Source organism: Chiloscyllium punctatum, chromosome 18 (genome assembly GCF_047496795.1).
Source record: "Chiloscyllium punctatum isolate Juve2018m chromosome 18, sChiPun1.3, whole genome shotgun sequence".
Lineage (NCBI taxonomy): Eukaryota > Metazoa > Chordata > Chondrichthyes > Orectolobiformes > Hemiscylliidae > Chiloscyllium > Chiloscyllium punctatum.
This window is the reverse complement of record NC_092756.1, coordinates 89334571-89361472: the sequence shown is the minus strand read 5'-3', so window position 1 is coordinate 89361472 and position 26902 is coordinate 89334571. Positions and strand designations below refer to the sequence as shown.

General features: G+C 43.0%; 1 protein-coding gene across 1 annotated transcript in view; it reads right to left on the bottom strand.

The window, feature by feature from the left end:
- The window catches only part of LOC140489298 (serine/threonine-protein phosphatase 6 regulatory subunit 3-like), a 91617-nt gene that overhangs the window by 17488 nt on the left and 47227 nt on the right, over nt 1–26902 (bottom strand). The window contains exons 7-20 of the mRNA XM_072588689.1: nt 26658–26771; nt 24354–24519; nt 22383–22535; nt 20999–21166; nt 19021–19085; nt 15362–15477; nt 14541–14626; nt 13127–13216; nt 12283–12380; nt 10986–11043; nt 10029–10162; nt 8125–8243; nt 5770–5935; nt 3876–3985 (exon numbers count right to left, since the gene is read on the bottom strand). Of these exons, the coding sequence (XP_072444790.1) occupies nt 3876–3985; nt 5770–5935; nt 8125–8243; nt 10029–10162; nt 10986–11043; nt 12283–12380; nt 13127–13216; nt 14541–14626; nt 15362–15477; nt 19021–19085; nt 20999–21166; nt 22383–22535; nt 24354–24519; nt 26658–26771 (1643 nt within the window). The remainder of the gene's footprint in view (nt 1–3875; nt 3986–5769; nt 5936–8124; nt 8244–10028; nt 10163–10985; nt 11044–12282; nt 12381–13126; nt 13217–14540; nt 14627–15361; nt 15478–19020; nt 19086–20998; nt 21167–22382; nt 22536–24353; nt 24520–26657; nt 26772–26902) is intronic.

The window sequence follows — 26902 nt, the reverse complement described above, 5'->3', positions numbered from 1 at the left end:
GGTTGATAAAATCATGAGGGGCATGGATAGGGTAAATAGACAAGGTCTTTTCCCTGGGGTGGGGGTGTCCAGAACTAGAGGGCATAGGTTTAGGGTGAGAGGGGAAAGATATAAAAGGAACATAAGGAGCAACTTTTTCACGCAGAGGGTGGTACGTGTGTGGAATGAGCTGCCAGAGGAAGTGGTGGAGGCTGGTACAATTGCAACATTTAAAAGGCACCTGGATGCATATACGAATGGGAAGGGTTTAGAGGGATATGGGCCGGGTGCTGGCAGGTAGGACGAGATTGGGTTGGGATATCTGGTCGGCATGGACGAGTTGGACTGAAGGGTCTGTTTCGGTGCTGTACATCTCTATAACTCTATGACATATGGACACAGATGGATACCCAGTCATAGCCGCAGAATTAGAACTCGGCTTTAAAACAAGACAACTGCAAAGAGCAAATAATCTCTGACACCAGCAGTCATCCACATATGCATTTCCTTTTTTTTAAAAAATGGAGAAAGGTACATGAAATATCAACACCCATAAACAGGACAAGAAGAAGAATTAGGAGGGGGTGGCCTGACCATGGCTATTGTCTGTGGCCTTAATTCCACACTCTTGCTTGTTCTGCATAAATGCCAAAGATTAGAGAGGCTGAGGTAAGGCATGGAAATGACAACAAATTTGGTTTGTGAAAGTCTGAAGGTTCTGAAAAGAAAGGGAACAACTCAGACAAAAATCAAACCCCCTGTGGACAAAGATGGTCGGCTTTTGTACTCAGTTTGAAGCTGGGCCCGAGGTGAAGGGTTGAAACTAATCCCACTCTTCAGAAATGCTCAACTTGAAAACAGTAGAGGAAAAATGTACAAAATTGTCTCAAGAGTTAAAAGGTTTGCAGAGAAACTACTGCCTTGTTCTGCTTTGCCGACAAGAACAGTTCATCATCTGAAATTGCAGAAGAGGCGGACTTGGCTGCTAACAGCGCTGAGAGTTGGCAAATCAACTCAGTGTTTTGATTTGATTTCCACAGTGATCTAATTAAACGACTGTGGAAGAAGCTGTGCGAGATTGGAGCACAAGACGTAATTGCTTTATTACTTTTAATTGTATCTTAATTTCGTCATCCCCAGGCAAAAGCTAGAAAATTGTGCCACTACTTCTTGTTTTGGAATAAAACAATGCTGCAAATAACTACGTAATCTATGTATAAATATCACTACATATCTAGGTCTCACCCTACTAGTCCTAGGCATATATAAATTATATCTCTTGCTGTACGCAAGATCTGAATACATGCCCAAGCAGACTACTTTGAAATTTTCACATGTAAGACAGAGCTTACTTGGTGCAAGACAGCATCTTACCTGTACGCTTCAATATCATTCTCAAACCTCTATAGCTGCAGCTCTGTTTTCATGATTATAAATTTCAGGCGAAAGCAACTCGCTCAATTCCATACACCATCAATATATATTTAGTAACAGCAATATCTACTATCTGTAAGATGCACTTCAACAAAGCTGCTTCAACAGAAACTTCAAAACTGTGACCTCTATCACCTAGAAGGACTAAGAGCAGCTGACAACGGGGAACTTACAAGAGGAAGCAATGGCCTATGGTATTATCATTAGACTGTTAATCCAGAGACCCAGGTGATGTTGTGGGAGCCCATGACAGATGGTGGAATTTGGATTAAAAAGGAAACCTGGAAATCTAATGATCATGGAAACGTTGTTGGAAAAATCTATCTGGTTCACTAATGCCCTTAAGCAAAGGGAACTGCCATCCTTACTTGGTCCAGCCTATATATGACTCAGGATTCAATGTGGTTGAGTCTTAACTGCCCTCTGGGCAATTACAGATAGGCAATAAATGCTGGCCTAGTTAGCGACTCTCACATCTATTGAAAAAAAGTTCTTCTCCCAGCTGTGCACCAAGCTGTTAGGCAACTAGACTAATGTGTCGGATCAAAATCCTGCAACGCCCATCCTAACATTACTGAGAGTGTACCTATACCAGACGGACTGCAACAGATCTCAGAAGGTGGTTCACCACCACCAGCACAATTAGGGACGAGTAACAAATGTTGGCCCAGCCAGAGATGCACACATCAATAAAAAAATAAAATCCCCTTTGGCAAAGAGAGTAACATTTGAATATAAGCTTACTTGCATTGGGAAAGACAGATAAAGAAAGTATAGGTTAAAAGAACCTGAGAGATTGTGATGCAAAGATCAGAGTGGAATAATGCCAGGAGTTGTCACAGTTAGACGACCTATAGGAGAGTATGGACTGGCACTGGAAGAGCCCCCTTGCCTACAGGTGCAATATTTAAAATGTGTACAATTGTACTGTATATATGTTTTTTTAGAAAGTGGAAAGACTATGAGTAAAATACACAAAGCACCACCCAATCCTGAGCTGGTATTTGCATACTTTAGCACAAGCCGTCCAACTATTTGTTACATTATCTCATGCACAGCGATCAGTAGCACATTTTTAAAGCTACTGCCTCAAGGCAGGAAAGTTAAGACAATTAAAGCAGAACAAAAACATCATTTTTACCACACTGACACTCAGAGGCTCTCATAGCAGTTTAAGGAACCCACTCCGGAAATTAAATAAGAATATTTCTGACTTAAGGCACAGAAACACCCATAGACATGTGGCCAAGGACAATTAATTGTTCAGTCAAAGGAATGAGCATTTGGCAACAGACTTGGCAACATAAACAAGTTTGTAAAGAAAGCAAAATGTAACTGCACAAATTGGGTTAAAATGGTTATGCTAGGACTGCCTGCTTAAGCATTACCTTCCCAAGGGCAATTAGGGATGGACAAAGAAAAAAGGACCCTGCCCATAACGTCCATATCTAGAACATAGAACAGTACAGCACAGAACAGGCCCTTCAGCCCACTATGTTGTGCCGACCACTGATCCTCATGTATGCACCCTCAAATTTCTGTGACCATGTGCACGTCCAGTAGTCTCTTAAATGTCCCCAGTGACCTTGCTTCACCAAAAAAACTTTAAAAATGATTGTATTTCCTGATGTTGGACGACCTATTTGAGTTGTGCAAAAAGTTGATGGCGTAAACACGGGGAAACAAGTTCATTTCAGAGCAAAACCCAGAACAAGGGCCGGCATCACCTTAATATGAGACCAGGCTGATCAAGAAGAGCTTCTTCACACAAGATCCATTGGAAGTCTTTTCCTCACAGAAGAACTGGCGAGGGCTATGGGGTCATGCAAAGTTTTTGAAACCGGTTGCTGGGCAAGGGTTGTAGAATCCAGCTGGGCAAGTGGAAGACACAGCTCATCCATGATTTAAACGAATAAAGGAACAGGTTTGAGGGTCTGAATGGCCACCTCACACCATTTCTACTTGACATCCAACATGTTCTGAGGAAGAGTGTGCGCCCCTGTGGTCAGTTGCTGTTGTATTGAAGATAATCAAATGAAAAGAGAATGAGGAGAAACTACTTCACCCAGAGAGTGGTGGCTGTGTGGAATGCTCTGCCCCAGAGGGCAGTGGAGGCCCAGTCTCTGGATTCATTTAAAGAAAGAATTGGATAGAGCTCTTAAAGATAGTGGAGTCAAGAGTTATGGAGATAAGGCTGGAACAGGATACTGATTGGGAATGATCAGCCATGATCATATTGAATGGCGGTGCAGGCTCGAAGGGCAGAATGGCCTACTCCTGCGTCTATTGTCTATTGTCCATTGAAAACGTGAACACTGGAATCTAACATACCATAGGAAGAGGAACTTGCTCATTTGAAATTCTATCCATAACGATTAAAGATCCTAATCCGTTCATTAGAATTCTAGCTTAATCTGCAATTGTCAATCTCACAGCACAGAAGATCCCTGTACAAAACTCACTTGTTTCAACTGTTTTGCTGTGTCCATCACCACCACTCTGGAGCTCATCCATAGGAGCAGAATTTGTTTCCATAGATACGGGAGAGTTTGTTCGCAAACGTCCAGAGGGCCTGAAAGAAATAATATTCTGATTAACTGAAGCTCGGCTGGGGATGACTGCTGCCAATTTGCCTCAAATTTGTTCTTGGGGCTTCCAGTGCTGTTTTATTAGGCTGTTATTCCTTCTTCAGAGACAGTGAACACAGCCCTGAGCTATCACAAGGTAATGGCACAATTAGCTCAAAAACAGCAGGGTCTCAAGCCCAGATCCAACCCAGGCAGTTAATTCGAGTCTCATCTTGAAGTATCTTTTCCTCCTTTTTGCCCATACATCATTTGCCTCTACCCACCACCCCCTCATGCTAAAGACAGGCATATACTAGGCAACATGCCAAGGGTAAGCCCCCCACTTCACCCTCACTAAAATGGACATGTGCAAATCCAAGACAGCAGGGACAACATTAAACTGTTGAAAGTTTGGTGGGTCAGGAGCCAAGGTAGGTTTAGAGAGCACAGGCATGATGGGTAAAAGGGGCAGCTTGAGATGAACCACAAGCAGAGGTTTGGATGAGCTCAAGTTTATGGAGAGTGGTTGATGGGAGTCAGCCCGAGAAATATTGGGAGTACTTGAATAGAGAGATATCAAAAGTACAAATGAAGGAATTAGCAGGATACAGATGGAAGTCAGCCATCTTGATAATGGAGAAGATCGGTGATTGGAAATCCTGCTCAATTCCTGTGCAATGCACTGGACCACACTGTCATTCATGAGAAAGGCTTGTATTCAGGGACTCGGCTAAAGGCATAAAGATCGACTTAAGGTGATTGGTAGAACGATTAGAGGGGACAGGAGTAAAAAATGTTTGCAGAAGCTGTTAGGTGTTTGGAATTTATTGCCCAGTTTGGTGGTCGAGGAGGAAACCATGAACTCATTTACAAGGTACTTGGATCTACACCCAATGCAATGCAACATGCAAGGTTACCAATCAAGTGCTAGAAAGTGTGATTAGAATGGATAGCTAGGCATCACACAGACGTGATGGACTGAATGGTCTCTTTTCTATGGCTCTACACTGATTGGCTCTGAGACATACCTGCTACAGAGCAGGGCAAGATTGCCAATCTGTGCCTACTGTGCTCACCTTAGCAGCCGATGGGGTGAAAGGTAAAGTGAAGTGATGCGTTCAGTTTTTACCCAGTTGGGAACAAAAGACATTGGGGGGAGAGCAGAATGTGGAACTGTTGTACCAGACGATGGTATCAGTGAGATGTAGACTTATATGTTAAATAACTTGGGTGACCTTTTAAGGGACTGTTAATTTGCTAACTTGTTTATCTGGTTTTAATTTTCTTCAAAGAGTATACAAGACACCAGGTAGACAATGAAAGATCATTAATACAAGAGTTACTAACCCTAAACCTGCCTTAGCATGAATCAGTCAGTCCTTCCATGGAGGAACTGAATGAGAATTAATAAACCCTCGCACTGGACCTGAAATGTAGACTGTGCTTTCTCTTCATGGAGTCGAAGAGTGTGATGCTGGAAAAGCACAGCCAGTCAGGCAGCATCCGAGGAGCAGGAGAATCGACGTTTCAAGACATAAGCCCTTCATCATGAATTAGGAGATGGCTCAAGGGTGCTGAGAGATAAATGGGAGGGGGGCAAGGGGGGCGGAAAGTAGCTGGGAATGCGATAGGTAGGCAAAGTAGGGGGTGAAGGTGATATATCAGAGGATGCTGCCAGACCCTCAGTTTCTCCAGCAATTTCCGTTTTTGTTTCAGATTTCCAGCATCTGCAGTTCCCTTTTTTTGTTCAGAGGAAATAATAGTTTATTCTGGTAGTTGTATATCCTACCCTGCTTGGGAGGCAAAACTGGCAAACACTGCCCATCCTTCTATCGGGGGTGGCGATGTAGCTGGATCGTTGTTGTCCCACGCACTAAATCCAGCATCTGCAACACACTGACTGGCATCTGTGTTTGCCATAGGCACAGCATCAAAGTTCGCTGTCCAACCAGCTTCTGAAAGTCAAATTAAAACTTCTATAAAAAGGAAGTATATTCATATTGTGCTTTTTGTGATCACTGCACATCTCAAAGAATTTTACACATAATAACATACTACTGCATTAATGGAGGGAACAGTAAGAATTATACTAAAAAAACTGTTTCTTCAATGAAACTCAGCATCTGACTGAGCCAGAATTTTCCACGTTCAATTCCTCATTCCCAGTAGCAAGGTAGATTAACAGTCTCAAGCCCACCTTGCCAGAACGGTTGTGCATTCTGGTTAATGTTTTTGCACCTCTCCAGATAAGGAATGTTTATGTAGTGAATGGAATCCTTTCATTTCAAGGGGCCTAATGTCGGCTTCAAAATCTCCCAGAGCAGGTAGAAATAAAAAGGTGCAGAATTGATTTATAGATTGTTGTGGTTTATTTCTTTAAAAGATATCTTGGTACTTAAGGGTATGAAATGTGTGTGAACTAACCAAACTTTGATATACATTGATCATAACCTCTTAAGTACAGTTGTCTGTCATATAGCACATCACCCCAAAATGGCTTCACAGAATTTGCCAATATATGCATAATACTTAATTAAAGAAACGCATGAATATGCACCTACAGTATATACACAACTGGTTCATGAATTACATACATAATTGCACACTTGTGTAAGAACTTGGACTTTGTCAAGAATCTAACTTAAAGAGCATGTGTGCATGTCCAAACCAGTCAAGGGCACACTGGGCTCAGTTCTGGCTCCAGTAAGTGGTCTCTTCGAATTACATAGCTCTCTCTCCAATGGCATTGAAATGTCAACTTCGATCACCAGCATTAATTATGAGCTCCTTACTTGTCTTCCCTGTGGCTCACACAGAATGTCCTGTTCGCCTCTTCCCTTCCCAATCCATCCCACCTGCTTGCCTCTTCCATCCCTGGGGCGGTTAAGTTCAGGGCGGGGTGGGGGGGGGGGGGGGAATAAGCATGCAGGAAGGTCAAAGAGAAAAGTGTAAGGGATGGCAAAGTGAATCAGCGAGCAGGATGGTCAGTGAGGCAGGATGGCCAGTAGCGGTGGTGAACGGATGGTCAGTGAGGCAGGATGGCCAGGAGCGGTGGTGAACGGATGGTCAGTGAGGCAGGATGGCCAGGAGCGGTGGTGAACGGATGGTCAGTGAGGCAGGATGGCCAGGAGCGGTGGTGAACGGATGGTCAGTGAGGCAGGATGGCCAGGAGCGGTGGTGAACGGATGGTCAGTGAGGCAGGATGGCCAGGAGCGGTGGTGAACGGATGGTCAGTGAGGCAGGATGGCCAGGAGCGGTGGTGAACGGATGGTCAGTGAGGCAGGATGGCCAGGAGCGGTGGTGAACGGATGGTCAGTGAGGCAGGATGGCCAGGAGCGGTGGTGAACGGACAGCAGCTATTGGCAAGAAGTAGTGAAGTTGAAGATGTTATTCATAGTCAGTATGTAAAGGAAATTAAGATTTTAAGAAATTGGAAGATGATTTTTGAATAAATTATGTTCCAAGAATGACATCGGCAACATAACACTGACTAAAGGTTTTCTTGTAGTTCAGTGTCTTTTTTTTAAAATAAGACAGACATCAGGAGTGCTATATGACAGACAACTGTACTTAAGAGATTATGATCAATGTATATCAAAGTTTGGTTAGTTCACACACATTTCATACCCTTAAGTACCAAGATATCTTTTAAAGAAATAAACCACAACAATCTGTAAATCAATTCTGCACCTTTTTATTTCTACCTGCTCTGGGAGATTTTGAAGCCGACATTAGGCCCCTTGAAATGAAAGGATTCCATTCATTACATAAACATTCCTTATCTGGAGAGGTGCAAAAACATTAACCAGAATGCACAACCGTTCTGGCAGGACAGGGCAACATCTGTTCAATGAAGAAATGTCTAAACTGGCTAGAAGTGCCCCACCATCCCCTCCGTGCTTCAGGAGAATATGTCCTACAGAAAAGAAATCACTCAGTCTTGCTCATTTATTTCTTTACATAAACGGCCGAAAGTGATCAACAAAAATCAGTAATGACTTTCTAACTTGCAATGGTTTCCTTGCACCAGCTGTAACTTCCACAACAAAGCCTCTGATCCAGGAGCACAATGAGAAGCTGCCACTGGTAACAATAGTTTGAGTACCTTGAAAGTAACCAGGATGAAACCTCAGCATTCACCCACCTTTATGAGGATCCAAGTCTGCCTTCTCTTCTGTGGGCTTTGTGGTGCTCTGTCCCCCATCCTCATCATCCTCCTCTTCGGAGTCTCTGCTTCCTTCACTGTCTGTACTGCCAGAGCTTCTGCAACACACACACACACAAGATTAAGCTGTAATGTTTGTGCAACCCACTTTTGTGTTGCAAGTTGTAACAGTGACAGATTAACCACCGATAAATTTGGAATTTCAGCTGTCCAGGTAGTTCAAGCTCTGCATGGGAGGACAAAGCTGACCAGACAGGCCTAAAGATGCTTGCTATCTGTGCTGGGCTAAGTGGTCTCAGGAGAGGTGTCTCTGGTGCAGAAAGAAAAATCAGTTTCCTAATCATACTGCGTCAGAAATGGATCATGAATGAATATTTGCTTAGCCAAGATGCTCGTCCAACGCAAAATAATCTTTTTTAAAAAACATTCTTTCATGGGATTTGGGAATAATTGACTAGGCAAGAATATGTTGTCCATCTCCAAATGCACTTGAACCAATTGCTCGCTGGGTCATTTCAGAGGACAGTTCAGGTCAAGCACATTTCTGTAGGTCTGAAGTCACATGTAGGTCTGAAGTCACATGTAGGTCACATTGGGTAAAGATGGCAGATTTCTTTCCCTAAAGGTCATTAAGGCACCGTAGTCAAAGACAGTTACATGCCCTTGGTTTTTCAATTTCAGCTTTTTATAGAAATCTACTGAGTTTATCAATTTATATAAATGATTCAGATGTGAACATTAGGGGTATGGTTAGCAAGTTTGCAGGTGACACCAAAATTGGAGGTGTAGTGGCCAGCCAAGGTTACCTCAAAAGTACAATGGGATGTTGATCAGATGGGCTGAGAAATGGCATATGGAGTTTATTTTAGATAAATGTGAGGTGCTACATTTTGGAAAGGCAAGTCAGGACAGGACCTATACAGTTAATGGTAAGATCCTGAGGAGTGTTGCTGAACAAAGAGACTTTGAGGTGTAAGTTCATAGTTCCTTGAAAGTAGAGTCATAGGTAGACAGGATAGTGAAGGTGGCATTTGATATGCTTGCCTTTATTGGTCAGCACATTGAGTAAAAGGAGATGGGAGGTCATGTTAAGGCTGTATAGAACACCGGTTAGGCCACTTTTGGAAATACTGCATGCAATTCTGTTCTCCTACTATAGGAAGGACGCTGTGAAATTTGAAAAGATTTACAAGGATGTTGCCAGGGTTGGAGGATTTGAGCTAGAGGGAGAGGCTGAATAGGCTGGGACTTTCTTCACCTGGAGCATCAGAGACTTAGGGGTGACCTGAGAGATTCAAATCATGAGGGGCATGGATAACTGTGAAAACACAAGGTCTTTTCCCCAGGGTGGCAGAGTCCAAAACGAGGGGGCACAGGTTTAAGGTGAGGGGGGGAAAGACTTAAATAGGACCGAAGGGGCAACTTCATCACACAGAGGGTGGTGCATGTATGGAATGAACTGCTAGAGGAAGTGGTGTAGGCTGGTACAATTACAACATTTAAAAGGCACCTGGATGGGTACATGAATAGGAAGGGTTGAGTGAGATATGGATCAAATATTGGCAAATGGGACTAGATTAATTGAGAATATCTGGTCAGCATGGACAAGTTGGACTGAAGGCTCTGTTTCCATGCTGTACATCTCTATGACTAATTAATTTAATTTGAATTCTGTCAGCTGGCGTGGTGGTATTTGAACCCGTTCCCTGGGTAGGAGCCCAGGCGCTGGATTATCTGCTGAATGACATGACTGCTATGTTACAGATTCCCCACTTGCTATCTAAGTTCACAAATAGGGTAAGGAGAGTTTACTAATTGCAGCTTGCGGGACTGTACCATGCTTGAAAGCAGAGGGTAAGAAACTGCTCTCTAACAGTGCGTACCGTGGTGCACGTGGTGCATCTGTTGCAAAACGCAGATCCTTTTCTTGCCAAACGTCATCTTCGTCTGAGCCGTCATCATCGTTGAACTGCCGTATCCGCTCCTTCCAACACTCCTCAAACAGATTTGTGTTTGGCTGAAAAGGAACAAAGAAAATTATGCATGCACTCAAGTTTCGAAATCATGCTTATTGTGAAATTATAATCTTTAAATTGAGAGATGAGCAATGAGCATCTGTAGTTTCTGTGATAAGTTTGAGAACAGAAATCCGCCTCTGTCAGGGTCTCTTTTAAACAAGCAGATTTGCTGTTAAGCGAAAGACTGTACCACAACCTATGAGTCACATCTTCAGTGCAGGCCATTCAGAGATTATAACATTTCTGGTTTACTCCGCTGGTGAATCAGAATGTAAAACCATCGCCTACGAGTTGCTGCACAGGCCAAGAATGTTTCTGTTTTAATCTCAAAGCTAGAGCAGCACAAGAGTTGCCAAAGCTAGCCTGAGAGCCGCTTAGATGAAAAGGATCAGAGATAAATCACCCTGGTTCATGTTTGCAGTTGCCACCCAGTGACAGCCACTGGAAAACATAAGTAATACAAATGTTTGGCCTGACTGCCATGCCCCTGTGGTTGAATGGTCTTAGTGCCAGCCACCGTACAGGGAAAGAATGGTGAGCTGCCTCAGTGACAGAAGGGTTATTGGCATCTCCAGAACCACAATTCAGCGGAAACATTGGGATAAAATATTAGGAGATGCTGGCCATGTTAAATCATAGAAGTACAAATGTCAGGTGAGCACAATTAGGGGCAGATCGCATTGCAAATGCTGTCGTTCTTCCATGGCAGTGGAGCAAACAGCCCAATTCATCTGCATGTCTGTGTGGCTTATCTGAGCCAAAGAATGGTGCAAATTAATTTTGCAGTATCACAAAGCAGTAAAAAGCATAAGTCGTACTCACACTGTCACTGTTGGCGTCAAAAACAAAGCTGATGTTAGCTGCCCTCTCAAATGGGGAACTGTTAATTAAATGGGAAGCAAAATGTCAACATTCATCTTTTGAAAGGGGAAATAGCTCTAGTCACCCTGCAAATCAAGTTAACTCAGGTAAAAGTAACTCCTTTACACAACTTCTGCATGTAACGAGATGTGCCTATTTGCATGTGTGCATGTGAAACCTTGCAACTGCTGGCAATTCCTAACTGGTGACTCCATATCGGCACCTTTGGAAAGCCACAGTATCTTACAATAGAAGAACAGTGCACTATGTTTCAAGGTCAGAGGTTAGTGACCAGCCCTTTGCCCAAATCCTACTTTCACAATTTCCTTTTTCAAAATATTTCCCCATTTCCTTCTCAACGCTATTCCCCCTATACAAGGGTCCTCCATGTCCTTCTAACACCACACAATCTTCTCAATCTCCCTTTTCATCTTAAAATGTTGCCCTCTAGTCACTGCTGGCTAGACATGATGCAGAATATCCCCAACTGTGTAGGTTCAATCCCCATACCATGTGAAGTAGCTCTTCAGGCCTAATTCCTCGCCTTACCCCATATAATGGTGTAAGAATGATCAACACCACTGAGACAATGACATGGTAAAGTGTGCAGCTATGTCATGAGTAATTGGGAACAGTTCTTTCCAGTTTACCTTGTTAAATCCCTCCTGTGTGTGAGGGACTCATTAGTCCTCAATGTTTTTTATATTAATAGAAGAACTCCAGTTACTTTATAATGTTTGCCAGGGTGAAAAGCATAATTAACAAAAACAAAAATTGCTGAAAAAAACTCAGCAGATCTGGACGCATCTGTGGACAGAAAGCAGAGTTTTCACGTTTTGGGTCCAGTTTTTCCAGCAGTTTCTGTTTTTATTTCGGATTTCTAGCATTCATAGGCTGGAGGAGCTTTGAAGTATGTGGTAGCTGTTGCTTTTTCCCCATTTGTATTTGAGGTTAAATAAAAGTAGTGTTTGGGGGGGGCAGTTTGGAAGGTGAGGGTTGCGACCACAACCTGATAAAGGTGTGATTTTATTGAACGTAGAGCAAGCTGGATTGACCCAATCCTCAAAATCCTAACTTGCTATTATAGCTTGCCTGTCATTCTTCCAGACTTGGTCGTTCAGAGGGTTTAGGCTTCCAAGATACTTCTAACAATATGCCCACAGTGCTCACACTTAACCTTCTCCAGTGATAATCTGCTTGATTCTGAACCCAGGTTTCCCTTGTGGAAGTGGTTGCATCACCAGCGAACAGAACTTACTTCACACTTTCCTCCTGCTCGGCAAATTCCTCATCGTTAAAGCCAAACTGATCGATGAAGGTGGAAGTCATTTGCTGGATCTGGTAGTCTGAGAATGCCTGAAAATATACCACAAGTGACACATCAATCAACCAGGGCAAAGGGCAGGTGCCAAGCATTGAGACAAACCTGAGCTCCAAATTGTAAGGGATCACCAAAGTGATTGACAGAACAGAGGAAAGCAATGGTAAATCCTGCTGCTAACGTTACACGGAAATTATTGTGGGACCAATTCCAAATTTGCCCCAATGGTCTCCATTTTTTAATTTAATAACGAGGCTACCTATACAATCAGTAAACGTAAAGTGCCTGAGACCTACCAGACCAAAGGGCTGTTCTCTCATTAGAAAGACACAACTGGTTTAATCTGAGGGTCACCGTGCCTCAGGCAAGGGGAGAGGTTCAGCAGGAGAATCATTCAATGGTAATCTCAGCCAGTGCAGGAACTGAACTCATGCTGTCAGCATCACTCTGCATCACCAACCAGCTGTCTACCCAACTAAGCTAACTGGAACACCCCCCCCCCTATCAAAAAAGTACACCTCACTAGGTAGCACTTATACAATCTTGAAGAACGGACAGAGTTTCAGGAAATTGGTCAGTTAACAGCTGACAATAATTCACCCAGAGTTCAACATATTTGTATGACAAAGTACTTTTCTTGTCCCCCCACTTTTTTCAAACCACCCTTCTGACCTGGAGATAAAGGATATAGAAGCATCATATAAAGTAAGTAAAGGTCACAGAAAAAGAACAATGAGAAAGAAAGATCAAGTTGACCACTCCACACTACTCCTAGTCATACCTGCTGAAGAACAGCCTCTTGCGGGAAGCTGAACTCTTTTAGATCATTCTCATCGTCGTCACTAGAGGAGTGCAGGTTCCGCATATTTACCTGAGCCACAAACATTAATTATTGCTTACTGCAGAAAACAATCAGTCAAAGCTTTATTAGACACCTCAAAAATATATGCATATTGGTCAATCATTCTAAAAACACACTATCATAATGACTCAGTATTAGACTTCCAGAAGGTAGTGAACATCGCAAGCTTCTCCCAATTTCAGCGAGAAGGACACTTTAACCATTGGATACAGAAGTTAAAAGGAAATGCTGACAATATTGGAGGGGATGTTACACCCCCAAGCTATAATAGCAAACAGCAAAATTGGACTTTTTAAAAAAAGGCATAGCAATTTCTTGACATGATGCCTATTTAACACAGTGGGTGGTGTGCACATGCTTATTGGTAAAGGCTCTGTTGTTGGTCCCTCACTCCTCAAACCTCTCTTCCCACTCCCAATGCTCCCCGCAGCCAATAGACAGGAGAGCAGTCAGTACAACAATGCCCTCACTGAGCCAGCGACTTGCTTCTAGACACACAATCAGCATCTCTAGCTCACTGGCTATCTACTTATAATGCCTGAAGTCTACTTTCATTTCCCCCCTGGTGAACATATCCAACGTGCTCTAGTTCAGCCCTGAAAGCAGGTCAAAATTAATTTCTGTCGATGTTACACTCTAAAATCAGCTGAAGATTTGTATTGGGTTCCTGGCCCGATACAAAGTGCTGGAGAAACTCAGGTGTGTGCAGAGAGAAGCAATGTTAATGTTTCCAATCTGACAGGACTCTCCTTCAGGTCAAAAGGAAATGAAAAATGGTGCTTTATTATACTTTTGACAAGTAGGGAAACATATGGTGTGGAGGCCCCAGTACAAAAGAGTTGTTCATTGTGGTGAAAGAGAAAGATGTAGGATGGGTGCACAAAGTGTGGAAAGAAGAAAAGGGATCCTTTCTGCTGCCAACAAAGTAAACAAGACACAAACATGACAAGGAAGGAGGTGGGTGGTGGGGTCAGGGGAGGTGGTGGGGGAGGGGGTGAGATTAATGTAAGAGGAATGGAGGACAGACATCATGTGGTCTGGCTTGGAGGTTGTGGAATTCAATAATGACTCCTAAAGGCTGCAAACTGCATAAATGGAAAGTGTGCATATGTAAAATGACATATTATTCCTCCAGCTTGTGTTATGCTCCTGCTCCAAGTGCAAGCTGGAAGGTGCACTGTTTCCCTGCCAGTTGGCAAGGTGGGACAGAAGAGCAATTCCTGTACAACATCAAGGCATCCTAAATAAAAATGAAACGCTTGATCATCTTCAGCCAGAAGCGGCGGCAGCCTTGGAGGCTGGCCAGTTGCTCTCAGTCACAATGCAAACTTACCAGATCAACAGTGTTTTTCTTGTTCATTTCAGAGAGTGATCCCAGAACAAACTTGTCCCATCGCTCCCTCTCTTCATCTGGCAGTTCTGAATAAAGACAGAAGTCCGTTGTGTAAACTCTGCACACCATTATCTGTCACAAGCTTCAGGGTCAAGGAAATATAGCCAATTCAATTTGTCCTCTCTTAAGAAGCTCATTAGCCATTAATACCTGACATCACCCTTGTGCAATGTGGTACTTAACCACTTGAAAATCATGAGTAATTTGTAGCTTCTACCAATGCAAAGATCATTACCCACCCACACTGCCAACCACATGAGCATTCAATGCTCAAATATCCAAAGTCAGAAGTCACACGACACCAGGTTATTGTTCAACAGGTTTATTTGAAATCACAAGCTCTCGGAGCACTGCTCTGAAAGCTTCTGATTTCAAATAAACCTGGTGGGACTAAAACCTGGTATCGTGTGACTTCTGACTTTGTCCACCCCAGTCCAACACCAACATCACCTTATCACAAATATCCAAAGGTCTCCTTTCACTGGTCTTGTTGCCCATGAGGAGCACAGCATTGTCTGATAAAAAGATAATGACCTTCATAGAAACTGATATTTTCCAGGGGACGTTAGCAATGCTAACATCAGGGTGCATATTGAGAGTTGCTCTCAAATTGGAATTCTTTAAAAGTGATTCTAACTTAGTTGACACAAGACATTTTTGAACAAAACACAGTAGGTATGTATTCACCATGATGAATTCACAGTCTGATATCAATACTGAATCATTGTCTTTCACATCCTACTGGCTAAGTAACAAATTACCTTTGATCATCTGTGCTATTGAAGTGTGGTTAGGACCGTTTTCTGCATTTTGTGCCATGGCGTTTGCTATTCTTGTTAAATGGCCCATGTAGCCTTTCCGCCTGCCACCTTCCGACCTAAGTTAAAAAGAATAATTTAGCACTGGACTAGATCAGATTCTCACGTCATAAACACTTGCATTAAGCAATAAAAATTCTTAGTGGGAAAGGTATAGTGTCAAACACACACAGAACACAAAATCCAAGGTCCCAGTCCAAACCAGGGGTAGCTGATCTCAAGCTGGGATTGCTCTGATTTCTCTCACTGTTCCTTGACACTTAAAGGAGAAAGCAGCTAAGGTCTCCACACTTGACATTTACCTGATGACAGAGGTGTTCCCTAAGGTTACCTCAGAATACAACAGGATCTTGATCAGTTGGACAAATGGGCTGAGGAGTACAGATGGAGTTTAATTTAGATAAATGTGAGGTGCTGCATTTTGGAAAAGTAAATCAGAGCAGGACTTATACACTTAATGGTAAGGTCCGAGGGAGTGTTGCTGAACAAAGAGACCTTGGAGTGCAGGTTCATAGTTCCTTGAAAGTAGAGTCGCAGGTAGATAGGATAGCGAAGGCGGCATTTGGAATGGTTTCCTTTATTGGTCAGAGCATTGAGTTGGGAGGTCATATTGCAGCTGTACAGGACATTGGTTAGGCCAATTTTGGAATATTGCATGCAATTCTGGTCTCCTTCCTATCGAAAGGATGTTGTGTAACTTGGTAGGGTTCAGAAAAGATTTACAAGGATGTTGCTAGGGTTGGAGGGTTTGAGCTATCGGCAGAGGCTGAATACGCTAGGCCTGTTTTCCCTGGAGCGTCAGAGGCTGAGGGGTGACCTTATAGAGGTTTATAAAACCATGAAGGGCATGGTTAGGATATATAGACAAAGTATTTTCCCTGCGGTGGGGGAGTCCAGACCTAGAGGGCATAGGTTTAGGGTGAGAGGGGAAAGGCATTAAAGGGACCCAAGGGGCAACTTTTTCACGCAGAGGGTGGTACGTGTATGGAATGAGCTGCCAGAGGAAGTGGAGGAGGCTGGTACAATTACAACAGTTAAAACACATCTGGATGGGTAAATGAATAGGAAGGGTTTGCAGGGATAGGAGCCAAGTGCTGGCAAATGGGACTAGATTAATTTAGGATATCTGGTCGGCATGTACTGAAGGGTCTGTTTCCCTTCTCTATGATTCTATGATAGATAGGGCAATCTGGAAAGCAGTGCCTGAAACTCAGAAGCAGATCTCCGCTCCATGCTGCACCACTGCATGGATGGAGGAGAAAACTTGTGGAGCAATAACTGAAGAATCCTGAGCAGACAAACAGGTTGTGGAAATTCAGATTAAAACAGCTTATCCATCTGTCACAGGGCTCGAAGTAACCGGCTCCTAAGAGCTGTCATGTTGGACCATTAACTCTCCTACTTTCTCCATAGAATCTGCCACATCTGCTGAGTTTCTCCAGCACTTTGTTTTTAGTCCAAATCTCTAGCAGCCTCAATATTTAGCTTTTGTTACTGAAAATAACAGGCACTGCTTTACTAATGACCCAATAAAACTAAGAGCTTTCTAGATTTGCATTGTTTAAGCTCGATTCCATCTGTATGCTGAGGTGTGACTGAGATAACGTTTCTCCAAGGCTCTACTTTTAGCTTTCCTTCCAAAACAGATGCAAAAGCAATGGATTATTATTTTTTCACAGAATTTGCATCTTCACTGCTTGTTTTACTTGACTTCAACATCTAGAAAGTAAATCGTTGAGTTTAACTTTTCTCCATTCCTCAGATCTCTCCTGTGTTTAGGGGTCGACCATGTCGTTTGCCAGGCTCCATGACCAGAAGCTAGGAAACAAGCAAAAGCTCAAAACGGCTATTCCTTTTCTTGGTTGATGAAGAGGCAAATGGCATTCTAAACAAATAAATTTATGGACTCTATTAGGGTGGCATTAACGTTACTAGGAGGAACACTGAATCACAGAAGTATTACAGCGTAGGTGGTGGCCATTTGGTCTGCACCAACTTGCCAAAGGAGCATTATGCCCGCCTTTTCCCTGTACTCTTGCACATTGCTTCTACTGGCCAACGTCCTTTGGATGCCACAACTGAACCTGCCTGTACTACACATCCAAGCAGTGCTTTCCAGACCCGAACCACTGGTTGTGTGAAAATGTTTTATCCCTTTTCTTCTGTTGCAAGTCACTGTAAATCTGTGCCTCTTGTTCTTGCTCCTTTTGGATGGGTGAGAACTTAAACACAGAAGTAAGGTACTGAGTCAACGGGCTAGAGGGCAAGGGCATCCTTGGATGCAGCAGGTCCCCAGGTTCCTGATTTGCTCTATAGTCTTCACTGATTTAATGGAACTCAGTCAGGATAATCATTATCAGATCACATACACAACGTGCGTTAAGAGAGGTACACAGTTCCTTATTCTGCCAGAGGCAAGGACAGAGCTGCCTTCATCCAGACTCTCCTTTAATTGCAGCTCAGAGGTTGGCACTGCTGCCTCACAGTGCCAGGGACCCAGGTTCGATTCCAGCCTCTGGTGACAGTCTATGTGGAGTCCGCACATTCTCGCTGCGGCTGCATGGGATTCCTCCCAAAATCCAAAGATGTGCAGGTTAGGTGGAATGACCATGCTAAATTGTCCCCTAGTGTCCATAGATATGCAGGCTAGGTGGGTTAGCCATAGTAATGTATGGGGCTACGGGGATTGGGAGGCCTGGGAGCGATGCTCTTTGGAGAGTCAGTGTAAACTCAATGGGCCAAATGACCTCTTTACACACTAAAAGTATTCTGTGATTCTAATTCCAGCACCCACTCTATGGGCGTGCATCGTGGAAACAGCAGAGAGAACATGACAGCCCAGTAACAAGTGACCTTTCTGGTCAAAGCTCTCCAAAGCAGCTGAACTGAGGTGGCCAGAGGAATTGCTGATGAGCTCAGCCACCTAGGTGGCTCGTGTGTGCTTCAGCACACCATCAACAGTGCTGAACCCCAAGCCCAGATCGATTCCTGTCCCAGCCTGGGTACACTTTGTGCTTGCCTTCTTGCCGTGCCCCACAGTAAAACCACACCTTAAGGAGTAGAGGGCATATATTTAGGGTGAGGGGAAAAGATACAAAAGGGACCTAATGGCAACTTTTTCATGCAGAGGGTGGTAAGTGTATGGAATGAGCTGCCAGAGGAAGTGGAGGAGGCTGGTACAATTGCAACATTTAAAAAGCATTTGGATGGTACATGAATAGGAAGGGTTTGGAGGGACATGGGTTGGGTGCCAGCAGGTGGGACTAGATTGGGTTGGGATATCTGGTAGGCATGGATGGGTTGGCCCGAAGGGTCTGTTTCCATGCTGTACACCTCTATGACTCTATGAGTACTTTGGCAACTCCTGAATAATTAAGAATGCAACCTGGATGAAGAAAGTAAACACTACAAAGTACATATAGGAACTCCCCAGCAGTGTTTCAGAAGGCAAGTGTGTTGTACAGGCAGAAGGTATATGGCAGATCTGGTCTGGAGTCAAGACTCGGTTGAAGGGGCAGTGCAGACAACTCCATGCTGCTCCTTTGACAGGGCTCGCCATTTCTGCTGCTCCCATCTATCCCTCAGGTTGGTTGGATACTTACTGCACTCTTTCATTTTCTTCCCAGGCCGACACCACTCGGTGCAACAACCGGCACTTCTGAAACAGCTGAGTAAAGAGAAAAATACAAAAATCAGACTGAAGATATGATTTCAGGTTCCACTGTACACCGATAATAGCCAGTTTTAGTTTACCAGCTTGTTCAACAACCAAGTGTGGAATGAGCTGCAATTTTGCTACATTAAACTTGGGCAAGAATGAAGCCATCACCCTGCTATAAAAACATTCCCTCACTATTGAATCCGACCCTCTCTTCCTGACCGTCACCTCAGGATACATGCAGCTGATACACTACTTCTCCAAACAACCTACTTCCTTTTTATTGATTCAAAATCCTAAACTCTCTCCTGATCAGTGTTGTTTGAGCTCTCACTCCAAATGGAGTGCAGCAGTTCAAGGTGGCAGTTCACTACCACCTCCAGTGCAACTACGGATGGGCAATGAATGCTGACCAAGCCAGCAATGCCCACAGCTCATGAATGATATTTTTAACAAAGGTGAACCAGAACAGTGCTAACATCAGCATCCGACATGATCCTTAATTGAGCTACCAGCCCATATCCTCACTGTCACAATGAGTATCAACTTTCACCTGCACAACATCAGCTGTCTCAGCACCTGTCCTTAAACTGCTGCAGAGACCTTCATTCATGCAATTACATCCAGACTTGAATCGTATAATGACCTCCTGGCTGACTGCCCAGCATTGACTCTCCATAAACTTGACCTCATTCATACACTACAGTGAACATAAGAACAGGAGTAGGACAATCAGCCCCTCAAGTCTGTTCTGCCATTTAATGAGAATGTAGCTGACCTATGGCCTAAACCTGTAACTGCTTACTCTAATCAGTACTAAGTCCTTGTAGCCATTATTTCTGGCTTACGTTGTCAAGAGGGGAAATTGGGCTTCCTTTCACAAGAGTTCAGAAACAAAAAGTTCTTACAGGGTGGACACAAGGAGGATGTTTCTCCTGGTTGAGAAGGGTCTAGAAACCAGAAAATGGTCTCACAATGAGACTTGGGACCATTTAGGACGGAGATGAAGCAGAATTTCCTCACTCAAAGAGAAGTAAACAACGTTCCCTCTAAATATTTTCTCTGACGTTCAAATCCCCGAGGTTTGCGTGCGGCAGTAGCTTCTAGCAAGAGGAAGCCAATGTGCTGGCCCACCAACGGGCAGCAGTATAGATGCACAGCTTAGAGGGAGCACTGGTGAGGGATTTTTTGCAGTCTCTACCCAGAGGGGTATAGAGGCTCAGTCATCGAGTATATTCAAGACAGAAATTGAATGATTTGTAGATATTAAGATATGAGGGGATGGTGCAGGAAAATGACATTGATGTAGAAAGCCAAGACTTGGTTGAATGGCGAAGCTGGCTCTTAGAAGAGAAGAACAACCTCCTGCTCATAATTGCAATTCAGGCAATCAGTGGCTCCTGTCAGTGACATATAAATATTAAAATTCTCATTTGTACACAAACCCTCCCCATAGGTTCAGCATTCCCTCTCTCCACAACCATTTTCTACACTAAATGCTACAGATTAGCTCCTCCAGCTCTGGCCTCACATTTAGCATGATCGAGATGATTCATAAAGGCAGCTCACCACCACGGTTTCAGGGGCAATTAGGGATGGGTGATAAATGCTGCTAGCCAATGATGTCATGCCCCACAAATAATCATGAAAATATTGTGGAAAGTACCTATTCGCTGATACATGTTACGTTTGCATTCTATTCAAAACTTCTTACTTGGTTAAACTGATCACTCAAAATTATTTCACATTAGGACCTTTACAGGCAACAGGAAAAAGACGATTTTATCCCCTTCAGTTTGGACTGGATTTGAATACAAGCTTCAGATATTAAATGTCAGTGTTGAACCCACTGCACTAAGTTTCCTTGACGCACTCCAAACTAAAATGCATATTCCCTTCACCAAGGGCACGAGATTACATACATGTTTGATGATTGGATTCTGGCGGGGGGACTCAGTGCTGTTTTCGGTGTGATTTTCCACATTGGTTTCAGTGCAATCTTCTGCTGGCGGGTTCCCCAATGCCGTGCTAATACACAGCTCCACTTGCAAATGGAGGAAGTTATTCCACACATACTTGAAGTAGAGATCCTGGGGAGGCAGACCCAATTAAAAAATGGAGATGAGAGTGGAATTATAAGAAAATACAAACTAAGCAGGATAGTGACAACTCATCAGTTGGTCACTCTTTTTACAAAAATAACAGACTTGATCTGCTAGTAATTGTTGCTATTATACAAGACGACAATAGGTTTATGATGAATCATACATACATGTCTGCCACACACATTTCTCCCGTTACCTCAAATATAATCACTGACCCTCTTCACATTCTTATGAAATGCTTTCTGAAATGCAATTACAAAGACACTAGCGGCCATGTTTCTCTAATTATTCCATTCAGATACAGTGTGCACTATAGCTGACTCTCGATGAGTGGCATGGTGGCTCAGTGGTTAGCACTGCTGCTTCACAGGTTCAATCCCAGCTTTTGGTGGTTGCCTGTGTGGAGTTTGCACATTCTCCCCATGTCTGCCTGAATTTCTGCTGCGTGCTCTGTTTTCTCTCACAGTCCAAAGATGAACAGGTTAGGTGGATTGACTATGCTAAACTGCCTTGTAGTATCCAGGTATGTGCAGACTAGATGGGTTAGCCATGGGAAATGTGGGGTTACAGGGATAGGCTGGACTGAATAGACTCTTTCTGCACTGCAGGGATTCTTCGATTCTATGACTTGAGACTATGTATGCAATGTTTCTATAAAAATTATTGGGTTGCAACAAGAGGGGGGAATTTGGCTGCTCCTCCTCTATCCAAGGTCTAGAGATTGACAACAATAAGCCAACCACAGTTAATCCCAGTCTGCAACACTGAGTGGGAACACAGATCAATGTCTGCTCAATACCCTTGTCTACTGAGGGGTCAGAGGTGCGACAGTGCAGTGTTATAATACACCACATGGCTTCAGAGAAAGAAACAGATTTCCAGAATCCAACACAACAGATGATCAAATATTCCAGAATGATGTGGTATAGGAGACGGCCATTTGGCTCAGCAAGAGCACGATGGTTCTTTAGAGAAGACACCCATTAGTCCCAGTCCCTAGCCCTTCTCCTTCAAGCAATTATTCAATTGCTTTTTTCTCAAAGTTACGACTGAATTTGCTTCCATCACCCGCTCAGGCAGTGCAACCAACTGTTGCCTCAGTGTAGCCTTTTTAGTACACACACGGCATGAGGTAAGAATAACAGATTAGTTTCACTTAAGTTTGTTTCCTTCTCTAATAGGCAACTTGCCCCACACTCACAAGAAGAACATCCAGCGTGTTCAACTCCATCAACTCCTGGTTCACTTCACTATTGTTCACTTGCAAGACACTGGTGATGAGTTTGACAACATGAACCCGTGTGTTCCCTAAAGGTGGGTCCAGGGTACCCCAGGTAGTCACCATTTTATTCTTCTGTAGAAAAAGAAAAAACAAACAAATTGGAGGGGTAAGTTAAATGAACATCAACTTCAAATGTAGGTAATTTCTAGAGTCCTGCAACTATTAGGAGGTACTTGTTAACAGAATCCTTGGATTAAGTCACAAGTACCAGAACTAGAAGTAGTTCCTCTCTCCCTTCAAGTTTACTTTCCACCCAATGAGCTCATGACTGACCTTCTACAATCAATTCTACTTTCTCTCCCTAACCCCTCAGTACCAAACTTGAGAGTCTTGAATATGATAATTGATTAGATCCATGGCCGTCTGGACAGAACATTTCAAAGATGCACTACCTTGTGCCATGAAATTTCCCTTATCTCAGCACTAAATGGCAGGCACATGACCTCAAACTAACAATGCCTCGTGCAAGACTCTCTACATAGGAGAAACTGCTTTGCAGCAACTCAGATTAATTCGAGCACAATTGCATGAAATCACTGAACACAAAATCTCACCGAAAGCACAACATCTAAACCGCCTTATAATCATTCCACTGTACAAAATTAAGACATCAACAAAATATAACAAAAATCCAAACTCAATTATTGCCTAGCCTATCCCTCAATCCGAGCAATCAGTTAAGCTGTAGACCAACTATCCAAACTCCTTGTGTAAATTCTAACCAATAACTTGCTCTTGGATACCTCTTATGCTATATATAAACCATCTGAACACCTTCATTTATTTCCAACCTATAATTCATTCTCAGGAAACCATTATTTTAGATATAGCCTGTCTGAAACCCTTAATTAAAACCTAATCTGTAACTCATCCTCAGGGATTATAAATAGACCTGATGAGTCCCATCTGAGCTTTAACTTCCATTTTGTCTATTGAATGCTCAATGCCTTATTACACTTCAACAACATTTACTCATTTTAGCAAGTTTTGAAAAGATTTGTAGCTCAGGTTGAGGTTCTGGATGTAGGTTTGCTCACTGAGCTGGGAGGTTCATTTCCAGACAATTTGTCACCCTACTAGGTAATATCTTCAGTAGGTCTCAAGCGAAGCAGTGTACATGATTCCTGTTTTCTATTTATATCTTTGGGTTGGTAATGTTATTTCCTGTGATGATGTCATTGCCTGCGGTGATGCCATTTCCTGTTCTTTTTCTCAGGGGGTGGTAGAGGAGGTCTAACTCGATGTTTCTGTTGAGAGAGTTCGGGTTGGAATGCTATGCTTCTAGAAATTCTCTTGCTGGTCTTTGTTTGGCTTGTTCAGAAACGTCTGGAAATGAACCTCCCAGCTCAGCGAGTAAACCTACACTCACTCACTCATTTTATTACAAATTCACACCAAATGATTTCACCCCCTTCCCAATAATCCACAGATCTTTCCCCCAAGCAGAAAGGTTAATAAAAATCTCCTGTACCCTTTCCAGACTATTCATACACGGCAGATGAAAATCACTGGCAAGGCCAGCAGTCTCTAATAGCCTTAAACTGAAAACGGTTTGCTTAGCCATTTCCAAGGGCAGTTAAGAGTCATTAAATTCTGTAAGGTTAGGCCAAATAAGGATGGCAAATTTCCTTCCTTAAACAGTAATGATAAACCAAATGGATTTTTACAATGATAATTACAAGGTCATTGTTACAAGCTTTCTTAAAAAAATGAATTAATTTAAATTCCACCAGCCACCATAGTGAGATCTGAACCCACAACCTCACAGAAATCGCTTGGGCCTCTTGAACATTATTCTAGTGACATAACCATCATGCCACTGTCACACTCCACCCATGGAGCTGACATCAGGAAGTAATGATAATAGAATGCATTTCATATCAGACTTGCCTTTGGTGGGTCGAGGAGTAGTTGATGGAAATCCCGCAGTCTTAATTTGATGGCGAGTAGTGTCCCGGCGCTGACCTGACTGCACGCGTGGTCCATTCCAGGGGGGCACAGATCCAACTGGCCATCAAGGTTACAGAAAAGGCCACCCATACCACCCAGATCAGACCTGCACCAAAACATACACAAGTCTGAGTGAACTGCACTGTCATTAGCTGTGACAATTTATGAAACAGAATTATTGGCTGGGTCATCAACAAATGCAAAACAGAAAATGCTAATAAAAGTCCTGAGAGGATGGTGCTCCACTGTTAAGAGATAGATGCGAAATCTGTTTGGGTACAAAACTACTGGGTGAGCACACATCTGGCTTTCAGCCAAACACAGTGATTATGATGGGTATTTGGGGGGTAAAAAGAAACAGACCTCTCAATTAGTTTTCAACTGTTGGTAAACCCGAGATTGATAGATTTTTGTTATCCAAGAGGTTTAAGGGATATGGCCTCAAGGCAGATAGGCAAAAGGAGCGAATAACTTACCTTCTGTTGGTATTTTCCCAATGGCTGAGTTACAGAAATGCAGGCTTCACTCACAGGATATGCACAGTAAGTGTCTCATGCTCCCAGCTGTATCTAATTTGATCTCAAACAGTCACCAAGGTTGCACCTATGTCTATTCATTCATGGAAGGTGGGCATTATTGTAGACCCTTCATTGCCCTTGAGGTTATCACCTTCACGAATACAACTAAGTGACTTGCCTGACAGGTTCAGAGGGCAGCTGAGAATCAAGCACATGGCAGCCACGTTTATGACACATCCCCATCCCTAAAGAGCATTAGTGAACCAGATGGGCTTTTAACCTAATCTGGTGCTTGCATAGTCAATACTTCTAATGCTATGTTTTCATTCCAAATGTATTAATTCAGTTGAATTTAAACTTCTCAAGGGCTGTGCTGGGAGTTGAACTTCTCTCTCAAATAGTTAGTCCAGGTTTTGGAATCACACATCAGGTAACATAAGTGCTATGCTACCTTACCTCATTTGCATTTCAGGAGGATGTGGTACAGAAGAAAGTGGAGACGATAAGACAATTACTATAGATGGTGTAGACTCAAAGTGATCACATGGATAACTCTGCTGAAGAAATCTGCCAGTTCCAAAGCTGACCTGGTTTATTTTTGAAATTGAAGGTAGATTTATTTTTAAAAAAATCTAGTTTGAACCAATAGAAAACAAGATCCTGCATTCAGAAAGACTGTAGAGCCTGCAGTCAACGATATAGAGTATGATACTGAAACCTGTAAAGCAGGATTTGAAGACACCGTCTCCACTGACATGTTTTCTAATTATATTTTTCCAAAAATATCTGCTCTCCTCTTCTTTCCAGGCTACCCAGGCCTTACACTTCTTTGAGCAAACATGTTCTCAACTCCACTCCTCCGATGCATTGGCAAATTGGCTCCTCGAGGTGCATAAGCTTCTGAAGTACAGACAACAATCCCCACCATGATTTAAGGGGGCATACCTAATCTCCTAAGAGCAGCAAAAGGACTGAAAACAGAGTTCCAACATGCAAGGAAATGAAATGTTCCATCCTACACCCTGTTACAGTTATTTTAGCACTTGAATCGGAACATTCACAATAGTACGACAAAATCTGACTAAACTTGCACATTGTTTTCTCTTTGACAAAGATACCTACACGATGGTCATGCTCAGTCATACAATTACCAGAGAAAGGGAAATTCCATTAGCTGCCTTATTGGCAAGGCTCAGCTCAGATAAACAGATGCTAAATTAAATCCAATTTCTGTCAAACACAAAACCACATGACACTAATAGGGAAAAATCGAGTTTGGTTTTTGAGTTAACTACCATCACTTCACTTGGACAATTAATTCACTACATGTGAAATGCTTGGAGACTTTACACAGTAAAAAAAACAGCAAAGTCTTTCAATCAAACTATAAATCAAGCCAGGAAGCCCTGCAATCCATTGTCACACAAACCAAGTGGGACACCCACTTTAGAATCTCTCAGAGTTAAGCAGCAACCTGTTACAGCAGTAAAGACAATGCAAGTGCTGGAAACTGCTCTCACCCTCCATCCCAGGTTAGGCAGAGGAGTGACCAACCAGGGCTCTCCCTCCTGATTAAATAACCTGATCCAGTGATTTAATCTGCTGACGCATTCCACAATTTTTGTATGTGGTGTAACTTGCTGCTGCAGCAAAAAAAAACCCCAGAGGCAGTGAAAATACTCACAAGTAGTCACGTGCCATGCCTTCCATTTTTTTACACACTTACCGAGGTCTACGTGTCTCCAACAGTGTCAGCAGTACCTGGATCCCATTAACGATCACTGACTCGTCCTTCTCGATATCAAACATGTTATTAAGAAGCTGCTCAATGGTCTCCTGTCTAGGAGAAGAAAATCAAGTGGAGATCATGATCAAAAAGCAAATATATTAGCAAAAATCTAGTTGCATCCTAAAAAGTATGTTGCCAATCGACGGTAAGCCCTAGTACTCAGTTCTCAATTACTTGGAAGT